Source organism: Mastomys coucha, unplaced genomic scaffold (assembly GCF_008632895.1).
Source record: "Mastomys coucha isolate ucsf_1 unplaced genomic scaffold, UCSF_Mcou_1 pScaffold13, whole genome shotgun sequence".
Taxonomy (NCBI): Eukaryota; Metazoa; Chordata; class Mammalia; order Rodentia; family Muridae; genus Mastomys; species Mastomys coucha.
Window position 1 is genome coordinate 67,189,410 of NW_022196895.1, and position 22,325 is coordinate 67,211,734.

The window sequence follows — 22,325 nt, forward strand, 5'->3', positions numbered from 1 at the left end:
ATGTTGTTACTGGGCCTTCCCTTTCCTTACAGAAGTCCTGCTTAGCTTATGACTTCAGAAACAATCAGGCCTTGGGGGCGGGACTACAGCATTTCCTGACTTGAGAATTTCCTGGTTTTTGCAATAACTATGGAGAAGTGGAACTTGCACGCTTGGCCATATTAACTTTATCTTTTCCTCTGTGCCCTTCTTTGATCCTCAAGGACACTAATAAGGCAGTTCTACCCAGAGCCATGGAGTGTTTTCTGCTTGAGGGAGAATAGGAGTGTTTAGTGTTCTGCAAGGCTGTAGAAACCAATATCAAGGAGCTGGGTGCTAACCATCATTGACAGTGACTTAGAGAATATTTTGTTTTCTAGGAAATGGAACACTTATCCGTTCCTTTTCTTTTCTAGGCAATTGCTTGAAGCACATTAGATGTTACTTCTTTTGCAGTGCATATATTTTGTTGAAAATGACTTGCTGAACGAATGAACATATACATTTTAAAGCAAGGTATAAATCATGGCTAGGGATAGAATTTTCACTGCCTGGTAATTTGGATGAAGTTCAAAAATTATACAGGAGGAATTTGCTAAGAAAGCATTGTTTACATAAGCACACAATTATTCTGGTGTGTAGTATATTATTTTCTGTTAAACTATAAGATTGCCTTCCTTTGCTAAATCCTATTGCACGAGGACAAAACAGACTCTGTTAAAGAGTGCAAATGTTTTGAATGATTAACTAGCTTCTAATGTACTTCATTATTTGGTATTTACAGGAAAACAGGTGGAAGGCACAGAAAATTCCCATATAGGCTCTGGATTCATTACCAAAATAGGTGAAAAGAGGAAAATCCTGCTAATCCTAGACAAAAGAATCATTTCTTAATACTAGCATATTTCTTTCTCATTAAAATTAAACTTTTGAATAATTTATCCCAAGATCCAATAAGAGACAATTCCACATGCTACACTAACGCAAGAGAAACAAAAAAAGGGAGAGGGCTGGGGCATGTGAGGTGAATACGTTTGTAGACCATGCTTACAAAATTTGGAAACAAAGGGAATAGCTGCTAAGAAGAAATTCTTTCTAGTAAGAAAAGCACTGAGCTTTGCTAGGTGCCAGCCAGTCCAGTAAGACCGGAGCAAAGTTGGGCCACAGACACCTCTTCAATGTCCCTTTAAAGTCCTAAGATACAGGCAGAACAAAAAGAGTGCAGTAGAATATCATCAAATGAAGGAAGTTCAATTCAGGAACAAAGAAGGGACTTGTGGGCTCAGAGTTGGTTTTTTTTTTTTTTTTTTTTTTTTTTTTTTTTTTTTTTTTTTAATGTAGACTCCTATGCGTAGTTGTTGTGAGATTTAGAACTTTCTAGCTGTTGGGCTTCCAGCATGCCTCCCACCTTCCTCCCATTCCTGTGATTTTTGGAGTTTTTTTCCCCCCTGAGATTGAGCACACAACTCTATTTGGTGGATGTGATGTGCAGCGAGAAAAGGGAAATGAATCTAATTCTCGCCTGGCAGATTTTTGATGCCTTTTAATTCTAACCTTGCTACATTTGGACGATTTATGATTTCTTAGAGCTGCCCCTGTTGAGTTGGGAAAAATATAGCTTACCTCACGAAGATATTTTATTGCTGTGCTATCATATCTATTACAGAACCTCCTCTTGCACATGAGCTGCTGAGTCACCTGTTCTTAACTAAGAGATGAAAGCCATAAAATCGATTTAAAGATGCTGTGCTCAAAGGATGGGAGGGGAAATCAAATGGCATGGGAGAAATCACTGCATGGATATGAAAGCTTTGCTCTTCCTGCACTCTTACTCTCTGTCTAATAAATGGCATTCTGTTCTAGCAACCACTCCCCCTCCAAAACTTGAAAAAGTCCTGCTTAAGCAATTAAAAACATGCTAAGAATTCATCATGTATTTGTTCACTGGGATTAGGTAGAGATCTTTTAATTTAACTAACAGATTATAGATCAAATGTATTGAAAGACAACCCTTGATTAACTTCCTGTTTAGGAGGATATTGTTTTGAAACATCTACTACTCCGTTGTGTAATGGAGCCATATGTTTTTTTATTGCCCTCCAGACACATTTGTCTGTGGTGGTCTGCCTGTGGAAAGGGTCCTAAGGAATTGCTCTAACAGCCTGTTGCTAGGATCCAAATGTTAAATGTGTTGAGCAGGGAAATTCCTGTACCAGGGTCACAGGCAGTGAGTCTTTCCAAAAAATAAGAAGACCAAAATGATACACAGAGGTAATCTCACCATTACTAACACTTGTCACAGTAAAACAGAAAGAAAAAAAATGCATTACACTGAGTTCTTCCTGCTCCAAAACCTCGGTCCACAGACAGCGTTGGGAATGGTACTGGCCGGAGAGTGAACTGTGGATGCGGGTATCCACATGTGGGAGACGGGAGGATTCCTGGATACTGGGCACTTTCTAGTGTTGGTACAGGGATGGCACTCACAACAGCTGCAAAAGAAAAACATTAGTTATTTTTAAAAAAATCCACGTATCCTCCTAGAAAACATTAAAGGAAACGAACACGTTTTTAAAAGTTTAGTATTCTCCATGGTATCACTGACATTCTCTTACTACTTCCTGGGAACTTCCTTCTTGCTGGATAACAGACAGTTTACTTTTAAAACATCCCATTAAGAAGCATCTCCTTCCAGCTTGAAACTTGCCATGGCTCTGAGAAAAAGGTTAAGTTACAGTAGAGGCACCTCAATACACTAGTATTTGTATTTCAGACTTTTCGTTTCTGCCTTTCATCCAAGGAGAAACAAGGAACAAAAAAAATGTTAGGCTGTGACAAAGTGAATGTGTGCAAGAGAGTGCACATACGGGAAAATGGGAAATGTGATTTAATCATGAAAATGAATGTATTGGTGTCAAGAGGCATAATGCTAACACAATCTCAAGAGCACTGTCCGTATCCATAACTAGGGTTTATCTTTAGGCAAAATCCTTGTAACAGTCAAAGTTGTCCCGATGAGTGTACACTATATTAAGGTTACCTAAGAATACCAACAACAGTGGTTATTCTGAGTAAAACCCACAGAAAAACACTTGTGCCATGTCTTGATGTTGAGACAGTCTTGTTCAATTTAATTGTTCAAAGATTATTCAACTGTATTATTTTATGATATATTTATTATACTTGCAGTAAACCTTATTACTTAGTCATTGAATAATTACTTTATAAAACAGTGAGTATTTGGTAATCATTTATTACCAAAACATAGACTTTATTTAAGCCAGCTATTGAAATGGTTAGTTTGGGTAGTAAATGAAACAAGAAATACCTGACTAAGTATGGTGGCAGAGAAGGTCTATTGTCCAAGTATAAAGACCTCTGGGGAAGTTCAGAGTGACTAAACCCTGAGCTGAGCCCTATGAGAAGATGGGAGAGGGGAGAGAGCTTACAAGCCAGGTCTGTAATGAGTAAATGGAAGTTTCTCCACATGGCCAGATAACCAAAATGGCTGGATTATATAGGGGCAGACAACTGGAGAAGAGCAGCCCTCCCCAGGCTGTGGGATGGAGAAGTTGAGGGTAGGGGTAAGGTGTGACAGACAGGAGGACTCTCTAACAGCTAGGGACTAAGGGATGCAGGGATGCTGATCCAGGACCAGCTTTGATACCCTAAATAGCTACCTCAGTCATTTGTCTGGGGCTCAAGATCTAACAGATAGTATGTTCCAGCCTCTGATATTAAAGTTACCTTTGTTTTTTTAACAAAGGATTACTTAGTTACATTGTAATGCTGTCTCTGGATTTATGTACCTATGTTTACACATTTCCCAAAGGGAAGCCTTTTCTTTTATTAAAATTACATTGTTCATGTTATTAAGAATGTCACTTTATTAGGAACAATTTTTAGTATACTACTGTACCACTAGACAAAAGTTTTCAGGTCTATTTATATTTGCTTTCTTATTCTTGGTCCAGTATGTTCATGTGTCTTCTAGGAGGTGCAAACATAAATAACTTGAATACATAACAATTTCTCATAGTCAGGAAGTTTCTACAACTCGTTTTCAACCAAAATAAAGTAAGACTCCATCTAGATGTAAGTGACAGACTGTAGAAAAGGCTCTGGTAAGAATTTACCCAGAGTGTGCATTCTTGATGTGCTTTTGAAGGTGTTTAGATTGAGTGACTGAAAAAAACATATCCGTGTTTATGCAGTTATATGTAGGTTAGTTATTGTTCAGGGTTTAGGTCAATATAAGGAAAACATTGAAATAAAATTTGTATCACAAGTATTATGCATACTTGGATGTGTGTGTATGTGTGTAACTGGTAGGTGAAGTAACCTCTTTTATGTCATTAGTAATGAAATTTCAATAGAACTTAAAATTTCTTATAGCAACATGAAAACCCTAATTGTAATGCTAACATAAAACAAACAAACAAACAAAACAAAGCAAAACCTCAGCAAGAACAACTGTAACTGTTAAAAATTTAGAACTGAGACTCAGGAGAGATGTAAGTATAAAATAAAATCATAGTTCATAGCTATTATAGACTTCAAAAATGGATGATCAGTGAAAGGTGCAGATGGGGAATAACTTAGATTTCTTTAAGGGGCTGTCCACTGGGAGTTCAACCATGCTCCAGTGAGTACATGGGCAACACAAATTAAACTGTCATCATCTTCTACTTCCTCTTCCTCTTCCTCTTCCTCTTCCTCTTCCTCTTCCTCTTCCTCCTCCTCCTCCTCCTCCTCCTCCTCCTCCTCCTCCTCCTCCTCCACTTCTTCTTCTTCTTCTTCTTCTTCTTCTTCTTCTTCTTCTTCTTCTTCTTCTTCTTCTTCTTCTTCTTCTTCTTCTTCTTCTTCTTCTTCTTCTTCTTCTTCTTCTCCTTCTCCTTCTCCTTCTCCTTCTCCTTCTCCTTCTCCTTCTCCTCCACCTCCTTCTCCTTCTCCTTCTTCTTTCTTCCTTCCTCCTTCCTCCTTCCTCCTTCTTCCTTCCCTCCTCCTTTTCTTTCTCCTTCTCCTTCTTCTCCTCCTCCTTTCTTCTTCCTCTTTTTCTTCTTCTTCCTCTTTCTCCCCTCCCTTTCCTCTTCTTTTTCTTTTTCCTCTTCCACTTTTGTGAAGCAGGGAAGGTCAGAAGGGATGTGGAACAGACTTGGGAATACTGGGAAGTGATGATTTGGTCTGGATACAAGATGTGAACTTCCCAAATAGTCAATAAAAAATATTGCTGGACTAAAAAGGCCCTAAATCTCAGAAATTAGTGATGTTTGCATATGATTGACTGGGAATAGAGAATTTTAGATACCTAGTCAAGGATAAAGCTTAGTGATATAAAGCCTTGCAAAAAGGACAGCCTTGCCATGCATTCATAGAAGGACGGTAGTGAGGAGTGAATCAGTAGCAATTTTATGTAGAAGTTTAAGTTGTATAAAAACATGCAAAATGTTAAATGTAAAATGTATAGGAGAGGGGCTAAAGAGATGGCTTGGTGGTTAGGAGCACTGGCTGCTCTTCTAGAGAACCAGCATCCAATCTTCGGAACCCACATGACAGCTCACACTTGCCTATAACTCCAGCTTCCAGGGATCTGACACCCACACACAGACATATGTGAAGGTAAAACACAGACATATGTGAAGGTAAAACACAGACATATGTGAAGGTAAAACACCAATGTGCATAAAATAATTAAAAAAATGAATAAACATTTGTTTATTTAAAAATGTAGAGGCAAAATACATCGTTTTTCTAAATTATTTTAGAAAGAGCTTTAAAGAGCATTTGAGAATAATAAATGATAATGTCTCCATAAACTTTCTACATAAATTTATGATTGTAGAAAACACACATGCTGACAGTTACAGAAAAAGGGAAACTTTTAAAATGACCTTTAAAAACTTTAAACAAAGAACAAGGGTAAAGCCAGATGGAAGCCCCAGTGATTATCCATATACTAACAAAGGAAAGTTATAATTTTGTTATTCTTTGTGTAACTCAAAAAATAGTGATGGGAACAGTCTCCTTTCTTCAGGTGAGCCATAAAAGCACTTTCTAGTGTATAATTTGTATTTTTGATATTTGAACTCATTGAAGAATTTCAAGGTCAGTGGTTGTATTATTTCATATCTTCGAGTAAATAGTTACCATTGTAATACTACTAATAATATCACCAGTAAAAACCAGAATGAAGGCATTTGTGAACAAAGCAAAAATAAAAGAATATGAAATCTCTTTACATAGTTCAAAGTCTTTGTGTTTGAAGCAGTCAATTTGGATCCTTTTGAAATCTGATTGATCGATCAAATAGTTATTGATCAGCCATTAAAGCTGATCGGTGACTGATAGTTAATTTGCATTGACTTTTTTATTCATGTGTTATTGTTGCAACAATCATTTCCTTAGATAAAGGCAAGACCCGTCCCTCCAACCGTACATAACTTCAGAATGATGTTTTAAGATTATTATAATTCTATCAATAATTTTATGAGTCAATATATAATGCTCCATTTGGAAGAAGAAATTTACAAAGATCTTCTGGTATAAGAACAAAGAAATGTATAGAGAGATTAAAAGAAATCAACAGGCTATATAATCTTTATAGGGAAATTGAGACAACCAGTGAGAGACTGAGATTGTGTTCCTACCCCCCAGGCCTTTAAGTTCAAAGAAATTTGCTTTTAGGCTGACCATGGTAAAAAGTTTTTACAAACACAAAAAGTTTTGACAAATACTATTGTATTTTTACATGTCAAAAATGCTTATTGTCTTAATTCCTGGCATAGCCAATGATGTTTAGTAATCACGGATTTGATTTTAAGATATTTTGACCATTGATTAAATTTTTAAAAAGATTTTTAAAAATGATTTATTGTATTCTGTTTGTGTGTGCATGATTGTGTAGGTATGTGTATATGAGTGATGTTCTGTCTCAACAGACAGAAGCCAGAGTGTCAGATTCCCCTTGAACTGTAGTTATAGATCTTTGTGAATCACACAATGTATAAGTGCTGGGAACTAAACTTACATCCTTTGCACTATAAATTTCTCACTGTGGATCTGTCACATTAGCTCCTCTGGTTTATCACTGAAGCCACCAGAAGTTGTTGGCATTTATTTGTTAGACAAAATCACCACCCTAGTGGGGAGCTTTAGTTCCAAATTCATAATGACAGCTACTCAGGAAGCTGATATCGGAGGACCTTAAGTTTGAGAAGAACCTGGACTATGGAATGAGATCAAAACCATCCCAGGCAACTTAGTGGCACCTTGTTTCAAAATAAAAAGAGAAGACCGGGATGTAGTGGAGAAATTTTGGTTTCTTTACATACTGAGTTTTGTCATGTGATGCTTTTCTGGAAACTGTCTTATAAAAGGACGTTTTGTGGAGAACGGACACATGGGGCTTTTCTGGACACTGACTGGAAAAAGGACATGTGATGTTTTACTGGAGCAGATACTTGAGAGGACACATAGTGTTTGGAAAGTGTGTAAGTAGAATCACAGTGGACGATGCTGTGGCATTGGTTCACCTTGCTTTGATTGTTGATCATCATGTGTTGTGACTTCATAGGGAGAAAGTCATCAAATAACTTCTCATAATATTCTACAGGCTTCTTCCCACTTCGACACCTGACACATTTGGGCCAATTGGCAGGTCCTCTCAGTTTCTTCTGGAATCAACCACCATTGCTGATACGTGAATGGTGTTTGTGAGTGGGTTGAGCTGCCACTATGATTCGTGTGAACTGAACTGTTGATATCCTGACAGCAAAGACTGGACTCACCCAAAGCAACTATTTCTAAACAGGTCCACATCCCCCTTTGTCCTATTAACCTTTTCTTTCCAGCACCTCTGATGGATGATGGGCTAGAAGGGATGCTAAAGCATTTAAGAACCAACATTGAAGTGGGTTTTTTAAAAAATCTAAATTTACACTGGGGCTATATAACTCAATGGCAGTGTGCTTGTCTAGCATGAAGAAATACCTGGGTTATATCTTCGATGTGTCTGGTTTGGTGTGTGTGTGTGTGGTGTGGTGTTATTGGTGGTGGTGGTGGTGGTGGTAGTGGTGTGTGTGTGTGTGTGTGTGTGTGTATGTAGATCACATGAACCTAATAAAAGTTGAATAAAATATTATTTATTGAAGTTTCTTTCATCATTTTACCATAAAAATATTAGCTTTCAGAGACAGAAGCATATAAGCACTTGCATACATACACATGTATATACTCTCTCTCACACACAGGCACCCAGCATTTTTAGCATTCACTAGACTGTTTATGTACAACAGCTCACGGAGCAATACTATCTTTCAGTTTCAATAAATCTCCACTCTGTGGCCAAATATGACAAGAAGTCTCTTCTGACACAGCTTGCTGGCAATTGAATTTATGTCTGAGACTGATGCACAGGGAGTTTTCAAGTAGAAATTTCCTCAGCAAATACACAGCTCCATGAACAGGCACTGTGGCATTTGGGAACTTTTACAACCATCTTAAAAATGTTATCACTAAGTGCAACCTACAGGAGCTCTACTGTGAAGGCTTGAATTTAATGCTGTAAGTTTTAAGAACTAAATCTTCTCGAGATATTTCTCAACATGATACATGACTGAATTGAGAGATTTGTTTAAGGAGAACAGGGGGGAAATATAACAGTACAAATAATATGTTCGAGTGAAACTATTTCTCATGCTGCCTCTTTTGATGATAACGTGTCTCCAATGACCTATATATAATCTGGAAGATTTGAACATTTAGTGTCGATTTCCCTCAATAGTAAGTATTCTAAGCTATCTCTGATGTTCAGATATTTATTGATAAAAACGTATCACAAGTAGTACTTGCACTTGCCCGCCTCCCCTCCAATGCCTGCTTTGTAGTCAGACTAAACCTACTGGCAAAAGACCATATACTTGAGTTCAGCTATCTGGGTTCCGTACTTAGATTTGCTACCTGTTAGTGGACCTTACAGGCCAGACCTAAGGCGGTGCTTGACATTCTTGCTCTGTGGTACCTTCTTTCAGCTTCCTCTGTGCTTTATCCCAGGTTGGTCTGGTGACTATGAGAATTGTGAGGGTTGGCATTTTCCAAGACTAGACTAAAGGGATTTTCATCTCTCTTCCATTCTTGCACATTGATCCACTTTTTCTTGGTCATTGCAGACAGCCCTGTCCGTGTAAGGCAAGTGCCATGTCTTTGGTGATGTTGGCCAAATTATGGAGAAAATGATGAAGTACAGATACAGGATTGGGACTCAGCCCAAAAGTCTGCAAAGAATTTTGTAAGATAGCTTATGATTCTGAGTCAGAAGCATTTAATTAAATGTTCTTGCTTCCTGACACTCAGAGACAATAGATAAAATAAGTGAATATTATTTTATACAGATAAATTTGTGGTAATTTTTTTATGTATGATAATATGTCAACACGCAAATCATTTAAGATATGCTAGGTTCCACATTTGGAAAGCAGAGAGGGTTTCCGTATCAACAGTATTGTTAACAAGGATACTTGATGTTTAAACCTGAAGGGCTTATGACTGTATGATTTTGAGAGCAGAAGGAAATGTTGTTTCTCCCCTGCATGAGAATCACTAGAACTAGGATGACAGAACAAATTCTAGATTCAAGTAGTGGCAGTTCCCTGAGGTAAGGGAAGACCATTTGTCTTGCTAGCTGTGGCTGGCCCACTCCTAGTGCACATGAGAAACATTATACAAGATAAGGTATGCAAGGTATGCAGTGGAGCCACTGGTTACTGTCTGTCACAGCCTGTGCAGAGATGCATTAAACATCATAGGGTATGCAGTATTTGAATGTAATCTAAGCCCCCTTACCATCTTCCATAATCTTTATGTTCTTCTGTTAGCAATTTCGTCTGACGTGTTTTTTGATGTGATATGGCTATATAATGCACAGATGTCTAATAGTTGTGAACTGATGAACATACATAAGATGGCAATTAATATGGAAAAATATAATGACTATAACTATTATACAGGAAAAAAGCCTTCATCATTTGTCTTAAATGTCCCAGAACCAGGGTTATTTATCTTGCTCTAGATGACTCATTCTCTATGTCTAACTATGTAGATTGAGACCTTTAGTGATACTGTAGAACTCCATTTTGGAAAAATCTTATTTGTTCTTTATGCTATATCTCACTTTCAACAGTTTCTTCAACACACTGTTAGTGAATTCTGCAGGCAATTAATGATGGGAGTCTCTTGGTGAAGGTTCCAGAAAGCTAGGATTCAATAAGTAGCCCTTAAACTATCACAAAAGAAAACTGTAGGCCCTCCCTTGCCTGATTCTTTTTACAACACCCTACACTATATTTCTGAGCTATCCTATTTATATTAAATGTTGCTTTGTACTGTGTTCTTTATACAAATACTTATATTAGAAGTAGAAAAAAATGAAAAAAAGAGGATTTAATCAAACTACCTTATATGAATACAATTAGAGTTGTATTACTAATGTGATGTTGCAGGCCATGTGCTACAAACCATATTCTTGTTATAGTCCCCTCTACTCCAAAGTTTAGAGAGGTAAATGAGCTGGAAATGTCCACACATACGGTGACATCCAATTGTGCATGCCGTTCTAGAGCTGTAAAGAGACTCACCAGAGAACAGAAGCTGAGTACCTCTTCTCCACTTCTTGAGCCCAGTATGCATCAAAGACCACTAACATTAAAGTACAGAAGGCCATCTCCAGCTTTGCACCATTTAGGATAACTCTGAATGATAATCCCACCTCAGCTGAGACCTTCGTTAAGGCTTATCGCAAACTTCTTCCTTACCGTAGTCTCACAAACCCTCACTCTCTCTAGTATTATTCAGAGAAGTCCTCATTGATCCGCCCATTTTCCCATTCTTCAGTAACAGTCTGTGTACAGGAAAACCCAACACATGACTTGATTTGGCTCTGTAACTACTTGCATTGCAGTAAAAAAAAAATGACGTTTAAAATACTACTCTAGCTACTGTAAAAACTGTTACTTTTAGCCTACACCTAACGGGCACAAACAGAACACTGGGGAGCCAGACCATTTGGACTGTTGACCAAGTTTCCATACTGTCATCAGTGGACTTTGCTGAAAACTGTCTGTTGTTCTGGAACATCTGGAACCATGTCACCTAGTATTTTCAACCAACAGGTGTAATCTTGATGAACAAGTAGTGTTTTGTTGCTCACCCAGGCAATAAAATACAACTCTCTTTCACTTTTAAATTTCTTAAACACAACATCAGAGTACTTTATATTTTTCTAACAAGCAATTCTTTTTTGCCACAGTGGTATGGTAGTTTGAATGATAAATTCTCCTCTGAAGATCAGATGTTTGGTTTCCAATTTCAGGTCCCTTTGTGGGAGGTTATGGGAGAACCTTTAAGAAGTGGAGTCATGTTGAAGGAGGTATGGAGTAGGGGTGAAAGTTCATAGTCTTAGCATACTTTAAGTTTCCTCCTAGCTGCCTGTTCCAGTGGATATGCTTAGCTACTATTATGCTCTCTCTCTCTCTCTCTCTCTCTCTCACTCTTTCAGCAAACCAATCAACTTTTTTTCTATAGGTCACTTTTTGTAGTAGTGTTTTATAATGACAATCTTCAACTACTAAACACGGTAAAAATGTGAACAAAAAAGTAACCTCAGAAAAATAAGCAGAACAGCAAACATATTGATATATATATCTATACATTAAAATAATGCTATAATTCTGGCTTATATAGAACTTTGTAACAGAGTTTAGACCCCAACAAATCCAAGTAAATGCAGAGGAGCTATCAGAAAATTTATGTACTGTACTGCATGAATTCGTAACTTTACCAAGGTGTGACTTATAAATTTTAGCATTATAACATTACCTAATATATATGCTGACCACAATATGTGTATTGAGAGTATTTTATTTATCAGATGCTTATGAATTTATTCTGAAATTGACTATGGTCACGTATTGAAGTAATTGTCTTTTATTGGGTAAAATTTTACCACGACATAATTTTCAAGCAACAAGCCATGACTCAATGTGAAAACATTTAAAATAATATATATCACGTTGTGTTATAATTTCTTACTGCTATATAAGCTACACGTGGAAAAGCTGGGCTATACTATTCATAGTGGTTCATGACTCTCTAAAGTGAAACAGCTAGTAATTATCAACTAGAGCAAGAGAGAGAATACCAGCCATGGTCTACGCATGTTCATTCTTTACAGTCACTCATAAACTTTCTTCAATCCTGACTGCCCTTGGGAGGTCTAAGGCCATAGATCACTTTATTTGGCCTTTAAAATTTATAAAAACAAACCATACAAATCTATTACTATTCTGTTTATGTCTTCAAAAACATTATGTCTTTGAAACGTTCCATATAGTCTTATCACTTCTTTTATTCAGTTTATGATTGCATGTTCTTGTGTGATATGAGTATATTGTACTTTCCTTTTTCATGGTAACAAAGATTGGCTACAGCTGGATATGGGCTTTGCTAAGTATATTATGAATTTATCCAAAATTATCTTATTTGTACTTATCTACAAAGGTAGAATGTACCCAAGTATGGAATAATTGCACCAGGATATTATAGTAAAACTTTAAACCACTTAGTAGATTAAAACTAGGTACATGAAATATTAGAAAATCAAAATAATAGCAAAGTCAGTTTTGGTCCATTGTGAGGGTCTAATTAATGTAAATTAAAATAATACAAAAGACAATATTAGTCATATTAGGCAGAAAGACACTCAAATCTCTAGGTGAGAACTTGAAGTAGATACCATTGGACAAATTGAGCAGAGGATTGGTACCATATTTATAAACTTGACATGATACTTTCGAAACAATTTAAAACAAAGAAAGGTTTTAAAAAGAGGTGGGCACACTTTAAAAAGAGGTGCACAGTGTCAAACTTGAAAGCCATCTTTATCTGGGAAGAAGCACTAACCCTAGAGAGTCACAACTTGTACAGTCATGTACTGGAGAATGGTTCTCAAGCAGGTCAAGGCTATTTTCCCTGTGTGAGGCTAGGGCAGTACCACGTCATGATACTACTGTGAGATTGAATGAAATCATAATTAGCAAGCTTTTAACAAGTGAATGGCAGTCAAATGTTCTCAATTTTTACTAATTTCATTTGACTTATCTTCCTTTAAAAACCCATTTACTCATAGTCCGAAACAATATTAACTGGCTTTAGTATACTGGAAAATCTGTCAGATGTTCTCTCTATTCTTGATAAAAATGAGCCCTCAAACACAAATCTTACAAACGCAAGTAGGGCATCCTTTTAATTTATGTATATATTCATTCATTTATTTGACAAAATATTTAGTGAGTACCAATTTTTACAAGGTACTAAGCTATACCATGTGTGAATATGAAGATGAATTAGCTACATTGCATATCTATCATAAAATCACTCACGAAGTATTATCAAAGAGAGAATTTTGACTTGAATACCTAAGCATATGAGGTAGTAGTCCATGTAATAAATGCCACAAAGTGTTATAAACACTGCTATTCAAATAAGAAAAATTGAGCCATCATTTCTACTTAAGTAACTTGCAAGGCATTTATCACATCATTCATGTCTGCTCTGGTGTTTGAAAGCACATAAAACTTTGTTGGGTGTAGCTCTCTACTGAGTTATTTTTAAAGGATAGAGGGAAGGAATGCATGGATATGAACTGCCAAATAGTGTTCCTTAGCAAGAGCTGAAGGTCTAACAGCTAGGATCTTTGATCTGACACATTGGTGAGTTTGAAGTACTGTGTTAGTATTTTGTTTGTTTGCTGTTTTGCTGTGAAGAAAAAAAGAAAACACAATGGTACATGAGGACCTGTTGAATAAGGCAGGTATATATAGATCTAATGGTCTCTAAACTTTCTGAAACACAGTTATGTTTTTAGAAGCAACAGCTTCAAATAGAAGTTCCTTATTAACAAAACATCAATTAGATCCTTAGACAATAGCAGCTACATAGACTATTACTCTACATAGTGGAAATTATGTAAGAATGAAGATGGTAGATTTATGAAGTATTGCAGCTGGGAGAACAATAATAACTAGAACAGTGCCATCCTACATCTGTCCTGACTCTGACTCTAGGTACTTAGTTATAAACTAGTTACTTCATCTATCTGATCCTTAGTTCTTTAGTTCTCTTAGCAGCTCATCAGGCATAATCATTTTACATTCATTTTAAAGATGATGCACATCTTTGGTATATATATATATATATATATGTTTTATATATACATATATATATATATGCTTTATATATACATATATGTGTGTGTGTTTGTGTGTGTGTATGTGTGTAAAAGAGGAAAGTGAAAGTGGATTGGAACATGGAAGAAGAGTAGTGAGAGAAATACACTTAGAAAGAAAGAAACACAGAGTGAGATAGACAGTGAGAGAGAAGATCCATGTAAAGAGAAAAATATATTTTGTTAGTATTTACCTTCACCTAGTACATGAGATGGTATATATTGCTACCTAATGTGCATGATGGAAGATTCACGTTGTAGTGGATGACAGAGAGATATGTACAGAGATGAAGTCAGAGATAAATAGAGACTTGACCAAATGGAGCTTTGTGTAACATTACTAAATTGTTGTTCTCTATGTATTCAGGAGTATGATGATTTAATATAGATTTTGGAACACCTGTTGCATAGATAACTACCCAGAAGATAAACAACTAAAGGAGAGAGAGGAATTTTAAGCATATTGCAATAGACTATAAATTATGTGAGAGAAGCAGCTTAGTTAATAAAACCAAAGAAGTGAAGAAAAGGTGAAATCAAACAAATACGATGAAATCAGTAAGTGCATACAGGGTGTAGTAAAATATTGGACTTGGAATGTGAGAAACTCAGGATAAGTGAACAACAACATCTTGGTGTTGAAGAAAGTTTGCTTCAAAATCATGAGGGCTAGAGTTTGGGTCACAGCACTCACATAACAGTCCTGGTATCCTGCATATATCTGTAACTTGAGATTTGAGGCATCTGATGCTCAGTTCTGGCCTCTGTACATGCCCACATGGAGACTGATACACATATGAATAAATACAAATGTAAAACTATAAACCAAAATAGAAACATGAAGCTAGTGTTTCTGGTGAGAGCAAATGATGGACAGTGATGGCATTTCTGGAAATGAGAAAATAAAACTGCTCCACAATCAATTCTGCAGAGGGAAAAGGGAATTATGGAAAGCTGAAGTCACAGATTTGATCACAGCTAAGGTACCAATTTGATATCTGGAGAACCTGAGTAGACAATAGATAAGAAAGTTCACGTGGATTCTGGGAAGAGATGACGATGGAGATATAGTTTAGGATCATCAGCATTTACATCACATTATGGCCATGGATGTTATCTCAGTGGTTACTTTCAGAGATAGAGGCAGCTGCCCTAAGAAGGAGCCCTAGCTCACTCTGAGTCTTAGAAGTCAGGAAGGAGAATAATGGTGAAATGGAACAGTCCATGGGAAGGAGGAAGGAAACTAGATGGAGTCAAAATATTACAAATCAAAGAGGAAAGCATCTCTCTCTCTCTCTCTCTCTCTCTCTCTCTCTCTCTCTCTCTCTGTGTGTGTGTGTGTGCTTGTGTGTATGCGTGGTATGCATGTGTGTTCTACTTATCTCCCTCTCTTTCTCCCACCATACCCAGTAATTGAAGCCACATTTAGCTGAAAGTTGACTATTTGTTAAGATGGTATAGATATACTGACAACATTGGCCACAGTGGTAGTTTAAATGAGAACTATTCTACAAAGATTTGGTATTTGAACATTTAGTCATACGTTGATAGTACTGTTTGAGAAGCTTAAGGAGTTTGGCCTTACTGGAAGGAGAGAGGGATGTCACAAGGGAGAGGTTTGAGGGTTCCTAGATTCTTTCTGCTTCCAGTTTTCCCTCTCTGCTTTTTGTGGGTCAATGGAGCTGTCATCTCTTAGCTTCCTACTCTTACCCACTGCTGCTATACCTTGCTGGCCACTATGGACTCTCCCCTCGGAATAATAAGCCCAAATATAGTCTTCCTTCTGTAAGTTGCTTCTTGTTATGGTGTTTGATCATAATAAAAGAAAACAATACAGCCACCATGGTTTAGCACGGAGCAATTATGGATGCAGAATCAAGGCAACCATAAGAATGAAGAAAAAGAATATTTCTATATAATCTATGTAAATGAGTACTGGAGTATTACTTGGTATAAAAATAACCCCAAATGATTGATTTAAAATCGGAGTTAGGAAAGATTGTAAATGTTTGCATGCCTACTGCAAGGAGGAAATTTGATGTGGGAGCATGGGAAAGAGATAAAGATAGTTAAGTTCATACATGACCAATGGGGTTAGCAACATGATCCTCATATGGTAACATAAACACACCAGCTGGATTTGTTGCAACAAGAGTATCATTTTCTCAACAGTTTTTTTCTTGGTGATATAAAATCAAAGACAATGGTGGTGACAATTATTGCTTCCTATCTCAGAGTTTGGTGTTGAGGACTGAAGCCACAGCTCTATTGCCTGTTAGGCAAATGCTCTGACCTCTACTCCTAACTTCAAGGAAATATTATTAATAAAGAAGGCATTGAGCTCTGAAAAAGTGTGTCACTCATTTTATTGAATAAAATCAGTGATTATCCTAGCCTTGGGGTCAAAAGTACCCAGAAGGCAGCTTGGCATTATTCTCCAGACACCTTCTATTGATAGGGGCTTAAATACTAATTGGTGGAGTTACTAACTTAACTGTGGTTGATTTTTTTTTGTTTGTTTCTTTTCATATGAATAACAGTGGGATGGAGAAGCAAAGCAAATGAAGTAGAAAATGAAACAAAACAAAGGAACAATGAGGACTATGGGAGATGGGGTGCAGAGGAATGGTGGGAGAGTTAAAAAATAGGCAGTTCCATATGCATAGAGGAACTGTTGGCAATAAAATATGAGCAAAAAACTATTAATATGGAGATAGAATGAAGGATGATGGAAACCGACACCAAGCATTGGTTTAGTGTGACCTGGAATTGATGAATTGATGTGGGAAGGAGCCAAGATCATTGCAGGTACCATAAAGAACTAACAGTTCAGGGAATCAGATGGATTATCTACATGAACAGTGTAATTACCAAGATTGATCATGGAGGTAATTGGAAAGGAAGTGATCCCCAGACGCTAATTTCTTCAGTGAATGTAGGAGGGAGACAGAAACCTCCACCAAGGAGGGCCAGTAAGGGGATGTCTGATAACATTCCATTTAATTGAGCTTGGTTGTGTAATCATGAAAAGTGCATCTACTGAAGTAGGAAAATATTAGCTGTAATGATGTTGATGCTGATTGAATCAGATCAATGTTCTCAATGGGTATTTTGAATTTTTTAAATCAGAAATTCATATTGTTACAAATAACTTCTTGAATTGTAGTCATCTCTTTGCTAACACTTATGATCTAAAGATATAATTACATACTAATGACCATGACTAATAATTATAAATGATATGGCTTGCAACAATCTTCAGTTATTCTTATTTGCCTGTAATAATCCCATAAAAGGCAATTATTTTTGATAATTTGGTATTTATAAAAACAGTGCAAACTGGAAGCCTTTTAATTATTTTCTACATTTGGTACCAAATTATACTGACCAGGGTTATTGGACTGGGCCTCCATGGGAATCATGAGCTTGGCCCTGGTGGCCCGGCGTGCTGCAAGGGATCGTTCCAGTGTGGACACAGAGCTTCCTGCTTCCTCAGTATCTTGACCTAAATGTAAATAAATTAACAATGATAAAATCATTAATAATACTCTTACAAATAAGTATAGCTTTCTCTATGTTAAAAAATTTCTCTATATAAGTGATTTGATTTTACATTTAAGGGATACTATGGACCAGAAAATCTCTTAAGCAGTGTGATGTAATAGCAACATAAAAATAGTAGGAAGAACAAAGCTAGTGGTATCATCACATGTGACCTCAAAGCATACCTCAGAGCCATAGTAGCTAAAACTATCTGTTATGTGGTATTGCAGAAAAACAAATATGTCAAATAGAATACATGACCCAGAAATAAACCTACACAGTTACAGCCACATAATTTTCAACAAAAGTGTTAAGCATTTATGCCAAATCATTACTTCTGGGAAATATTGGAAAAGAAAGTACCTATCTTCCATAGAATTGTGTTATCTAAAGTTCAACAAAAGACAGATGAAAAAGGAGTTTCGAACTGACAAATTTTTAAAGGTAAAATTCCCCAAATTTAGCAACAGACATAAATACATCTATAGTTTTGAAGTTTATTAAAATTCATAGTCAATTCAGCAAAATCTATGCCAGATACATTGCTGATGTACTTCTGAAACCTAGAGACAATCACAGTAATTCTGAAGCAGTGAGAATACAGAAACCTAGGCCCCACATCATGGTGCAACATTGTGAATAATAGTGGGATTTCCATATCTCACAGTTCTCAAATGCTCAAAGACATAAGTGACAAAACTTTCAAGTCGCAAATGAGCTGGTGATGCAGAATTTATCAGCAGAGCATCACTGGTAAGTGTGCTTCAAGAATATTGGCGAAGTCAGGTTATTTTCTGGCAATACAAAACGAAAGGAAACTCTCTTTAGCACTTTAAGCCTGGTGGAATGGCATCTCATTTTCTGTAAATCAATATAAATAACACAAGGTACTTCAAAAACTGGAAGCACAATAGCAGTTAGAAAATATGTAAAATAAATATAATTGTTTCCTGATGTTTACTATTCAAAATAATGTTTAGTAAGTGGAAATGAAAACCAGAATAGTATCTACTGTATGTATTAATTCTCATAAATAAATAAACAATAAATAAATAATGAATAAAATTATGAAGGAAATATAATTCTAGATCCAGCTAAGGAAATCTTTCTATAGTTTTCAGAGGAACTCTTTAATACTGATAGTTGCCTGTGATTTCATATTTCTGATTCTGCAGCCAAATTTTAACTCTAGGAATGAGCTATATAGAATTATATTTACCTATTGAGAACCATACCATAATCTTTTCCACTAAAATTTTTGACACATAGATGCTTTTGCTGTTTTGTCATGTGTAGCTTTCTGCTACTGCAACAAATACCCCAGACCATCAACTTACAAACAGAAAAACTTACAAAACAGTCTTAGCTTTGGAAGTTTGAATCCATAATTAAACTCCCTGTTGATATCAGATTCTGGAGAGGCAGCACATCATTCCTAAAATGGGTAGTGAAGGAAAGCCACTTTCCTCAGAGTTCAACTTAGCCTTGAAAAGCATTTCTCTGATGAACAAAGACATCTGGCCTCTAGGTAACACCTCCTAACTTCCCACCACTTCCCAAGAGCACCATCTACTGAGTGTAGAATATGCAAAAGGGCTTTTGAGCAAGTCTTTTATCCAGGCCAGAGCATGTAGCAATGTCTAAGGGATTTCTAATGAGAATATTTGTCATTATTCACCATTTATCCATATAGGGTTGGAAAATTTACATAAAACTTTCAGTTAATATGTAGATAATTAAAGACAAATAATAAAAGTTACATTATAAAAGGTGTTTTTCTATATGCTTAGTGCCCTTTTTTTTTCTTTTTTTTTTCTTTTGGTTTTTCGAGACAGGGTTTCTCTGTATAGCCCTGGCTATCCTGGAATTCACTCTGTAGACCAGGCTGGCCTCGAACTCAGAAATCTGCCTGCCTTTGCCTCCCAAGTGCTGGGATTAAAGGCATGTGCCACCACTGCCCGTGTAGTGCCCCCGCCTTTTTAAAGTCAAATTAACAAATGTGACAACTTTAAAATATAGTTCTCTGTGTGTGAGATACGAAAATTAGGGACTAACCCTCAGGATTTCTGGGCTAGAGTTGCACTTTGTTTCATTTCGAGAAGGAAATTCTACACCTAAATATGGAGATAACACACATCCAAACACTTGTATTTCTTTCTCTTTTGTGAATTTTTTATGTGAAAAGAAGTTTGAAACCCATTCTATGCAGAAGAGAGTCATCACTGCATGATGACATCTACCATGTTACTTACTATAAATTACACTACTAGGACATTCCACTTGTGTGGCTGAAGAAAAGGAGGTCTGGCTTAAACCAACTAAGAACAATGGATACAAAGGATAGAAGAAATTATGAAAAGCAAATGGAAAATTTTATTTGATGAAATATTTTATATTAATTCAACTAATACTCAATTCACTTCTCTTTCTGTTGCTGAAATCCAAACATTGAGTATGATTTTTGAGTTTATTTGGAATTAATTTCATGCATGGAGAAGAAGTTAACACATTCTATTAAATTACTAAATAATTTTATTGAAATTTGGTCATTAAAGCATGGATTTGAGGGTCAGTACTGTGTATTCCACATTACTGAATATGTAGTCTACAGTACTGGCCATATGAATTACCTGCAATGACTATATAACATATAGCAATGGCCATATGAATTACAGTAGTGACTCTTAACCTGTAGGTCATGATCCCTTGGGGGGTCACATATCAAATATTTTGTGTATCAGATACTTACAACACTACAATTAATAACCATAGCAAAATTACTGTCATGAAGTAGGAATGGAGTGATTTTATGGTAGGGGGTCATCACAACATGACGAACAGTATTAAAAGGTCATAGCTTTAAGTAGGTTGAGAAATACTAAACTACAGCAGTGACTATGTAATCTATAGTACTATGTGACCTAAAGGACTATGTAAACTACAATAATGAGTATGAAATTTAGTACAGACTCTGTAAGCTACAGTAATAATTATGAAACAATGGTGCTATGCACTACTGTATTAACTATGTATTAACTATACTAACTAACTGCACTAGCCTACCATACCATGAAACCTACAATATAAACTACAGTACTGACCATGAAAACTATAGTACTACCATAAAGCCTACAGTACTGACTGCAACCTATACTATACTACTGGCTCTATGATCTAAAGTACTGGCAATATAGCCTACACTACTGACTACATAAACTACACTACTGAATATGCAACTATAGGATTCCATGACCTGCTGTTAAAGTTGCTTCATTTATTTTATGAGAAGAATAACACTAAGTATATTGCAGAAATTCTGCAAGGGTCATGTATGAAAATGGCAAGCATGGTGCTTAACAGAGTCATGTTGCCTTGCGGAGGAGTGATTGCCTCCTCAGAAAGCTTATGATAAACCTAGGGCATGGTGGCACATACATGCAATTTTCTCCCAAGCACTCAGGAAGTAGAGGAAATAGGACCCTTGGATACACTGGGATGTTGGGTCAAGCTTGGCATATATGCAATCCAGTCTCAACAAAGCATGAAAAAGGAAAAACAAAGAAGGCAGCCAAGAGTTCCCTTCTCTTTAAGCAATGCCATCCACATGTCGAGGGTAAATAGATACAAGTGTCCTCTCATTCCAAAGCAAACAGCCACTACTGGGATCGAGCTTCACTTAGCACTTTATTGAGAGACATAAAGCTAGCCTAACTGCTAGAAGGCTCATCACAGTATAGAAAGAAAAAATGGGGTTACTGGCATCCTGGAAGGCAATGGCCTCCACTGGTGGAAAGGCATTCTGCTGCCCCAGGCACCCAGTCTTGGTACCAAGATAAATTCTCTGAAAGGAGCAGAAGTTCCTTCAAGAACATTGTTTTTCTTTCTTTCTGCAGATGGAAGGAAGCTCTTTCTAGCAGGGGCCTCACTGACCTCTCATGTCTGTCTAAACAGAGGGAGAGGTAACAGAAGAGACAAGGCCCACGGAAGTATAAGATCTCTTATGGCTGGTCTTAGCAAGGATGTAGGAACTTCTTGTGGGCCAAGAAGTCATAGAAAATGTTACTGAGGCTTTATTTCTCTTCCTGGAACTGCCTAAGTACTTTTATGCTGCAAAGAACATGTGATTTTGCAGGGAGAGCCATGAGCTGATTTTTAATAGCCTAGACATGGGCAATGGAGGAATCCCACAAGTATGTGGGCTATGTACTTGCAGATCCAGAGAGATGCAGCAACGGGATGCTACTCAGGGCCCCCATAGAGAAAAGAAGTGAAAACTTCCAGAAGTCCTTTTGACTCTTCTTATTTTTATGGCACTCCTTTCTCTCATGTGCCCCCAAAGAAAGGAAAGGCTGGGCTTTGTGGGTTGGTTTTTGACTGTTTGTTATTCCAGAATCCATATATTAGCAACTTGACTGCCAGTGGTGGGGCTACTGGGATGTGAGAACATTTGGAAAGAAGTTAGGTGGTTGAGAAAATAACTTTAGAGGGAGTTTTGGGAAGTCATTCTCTCTTCATGAGGTTTTTT

General features: G+C 36.8%; 1 protein-coding gene across 2 annotated transcripts in view; it reads right to left on the bottom strand.

Annotated features, from left to right (window-relative positions):
- Window positions 1-22,325, bottom strand: part of Dcc (DCC netrin 1 receptor) — a 1,081,061-nt gene that overhangs the window by 51,430 nt on the left and 1,007,306 nt on the right. For both annotated transcript variants that reach the window (XM_031365997.1, XM_031365996.1), the window contains exons 25-26: window positions 17,646-17,762; window positions 2,310-2,471 (exon numbers count right to left, since the gene is read on the bottom strand). In XM_031365997.1, the coding sequence (XP_031221857.1) occupies window positions 2,310-2,471; window positions 17,646-17,762 (279 nt within the window). The remainder of the gene's footprint in view (window positions 1-2,309; window positions 2,472-17,645; window positions 17,763-22,325) is intronic.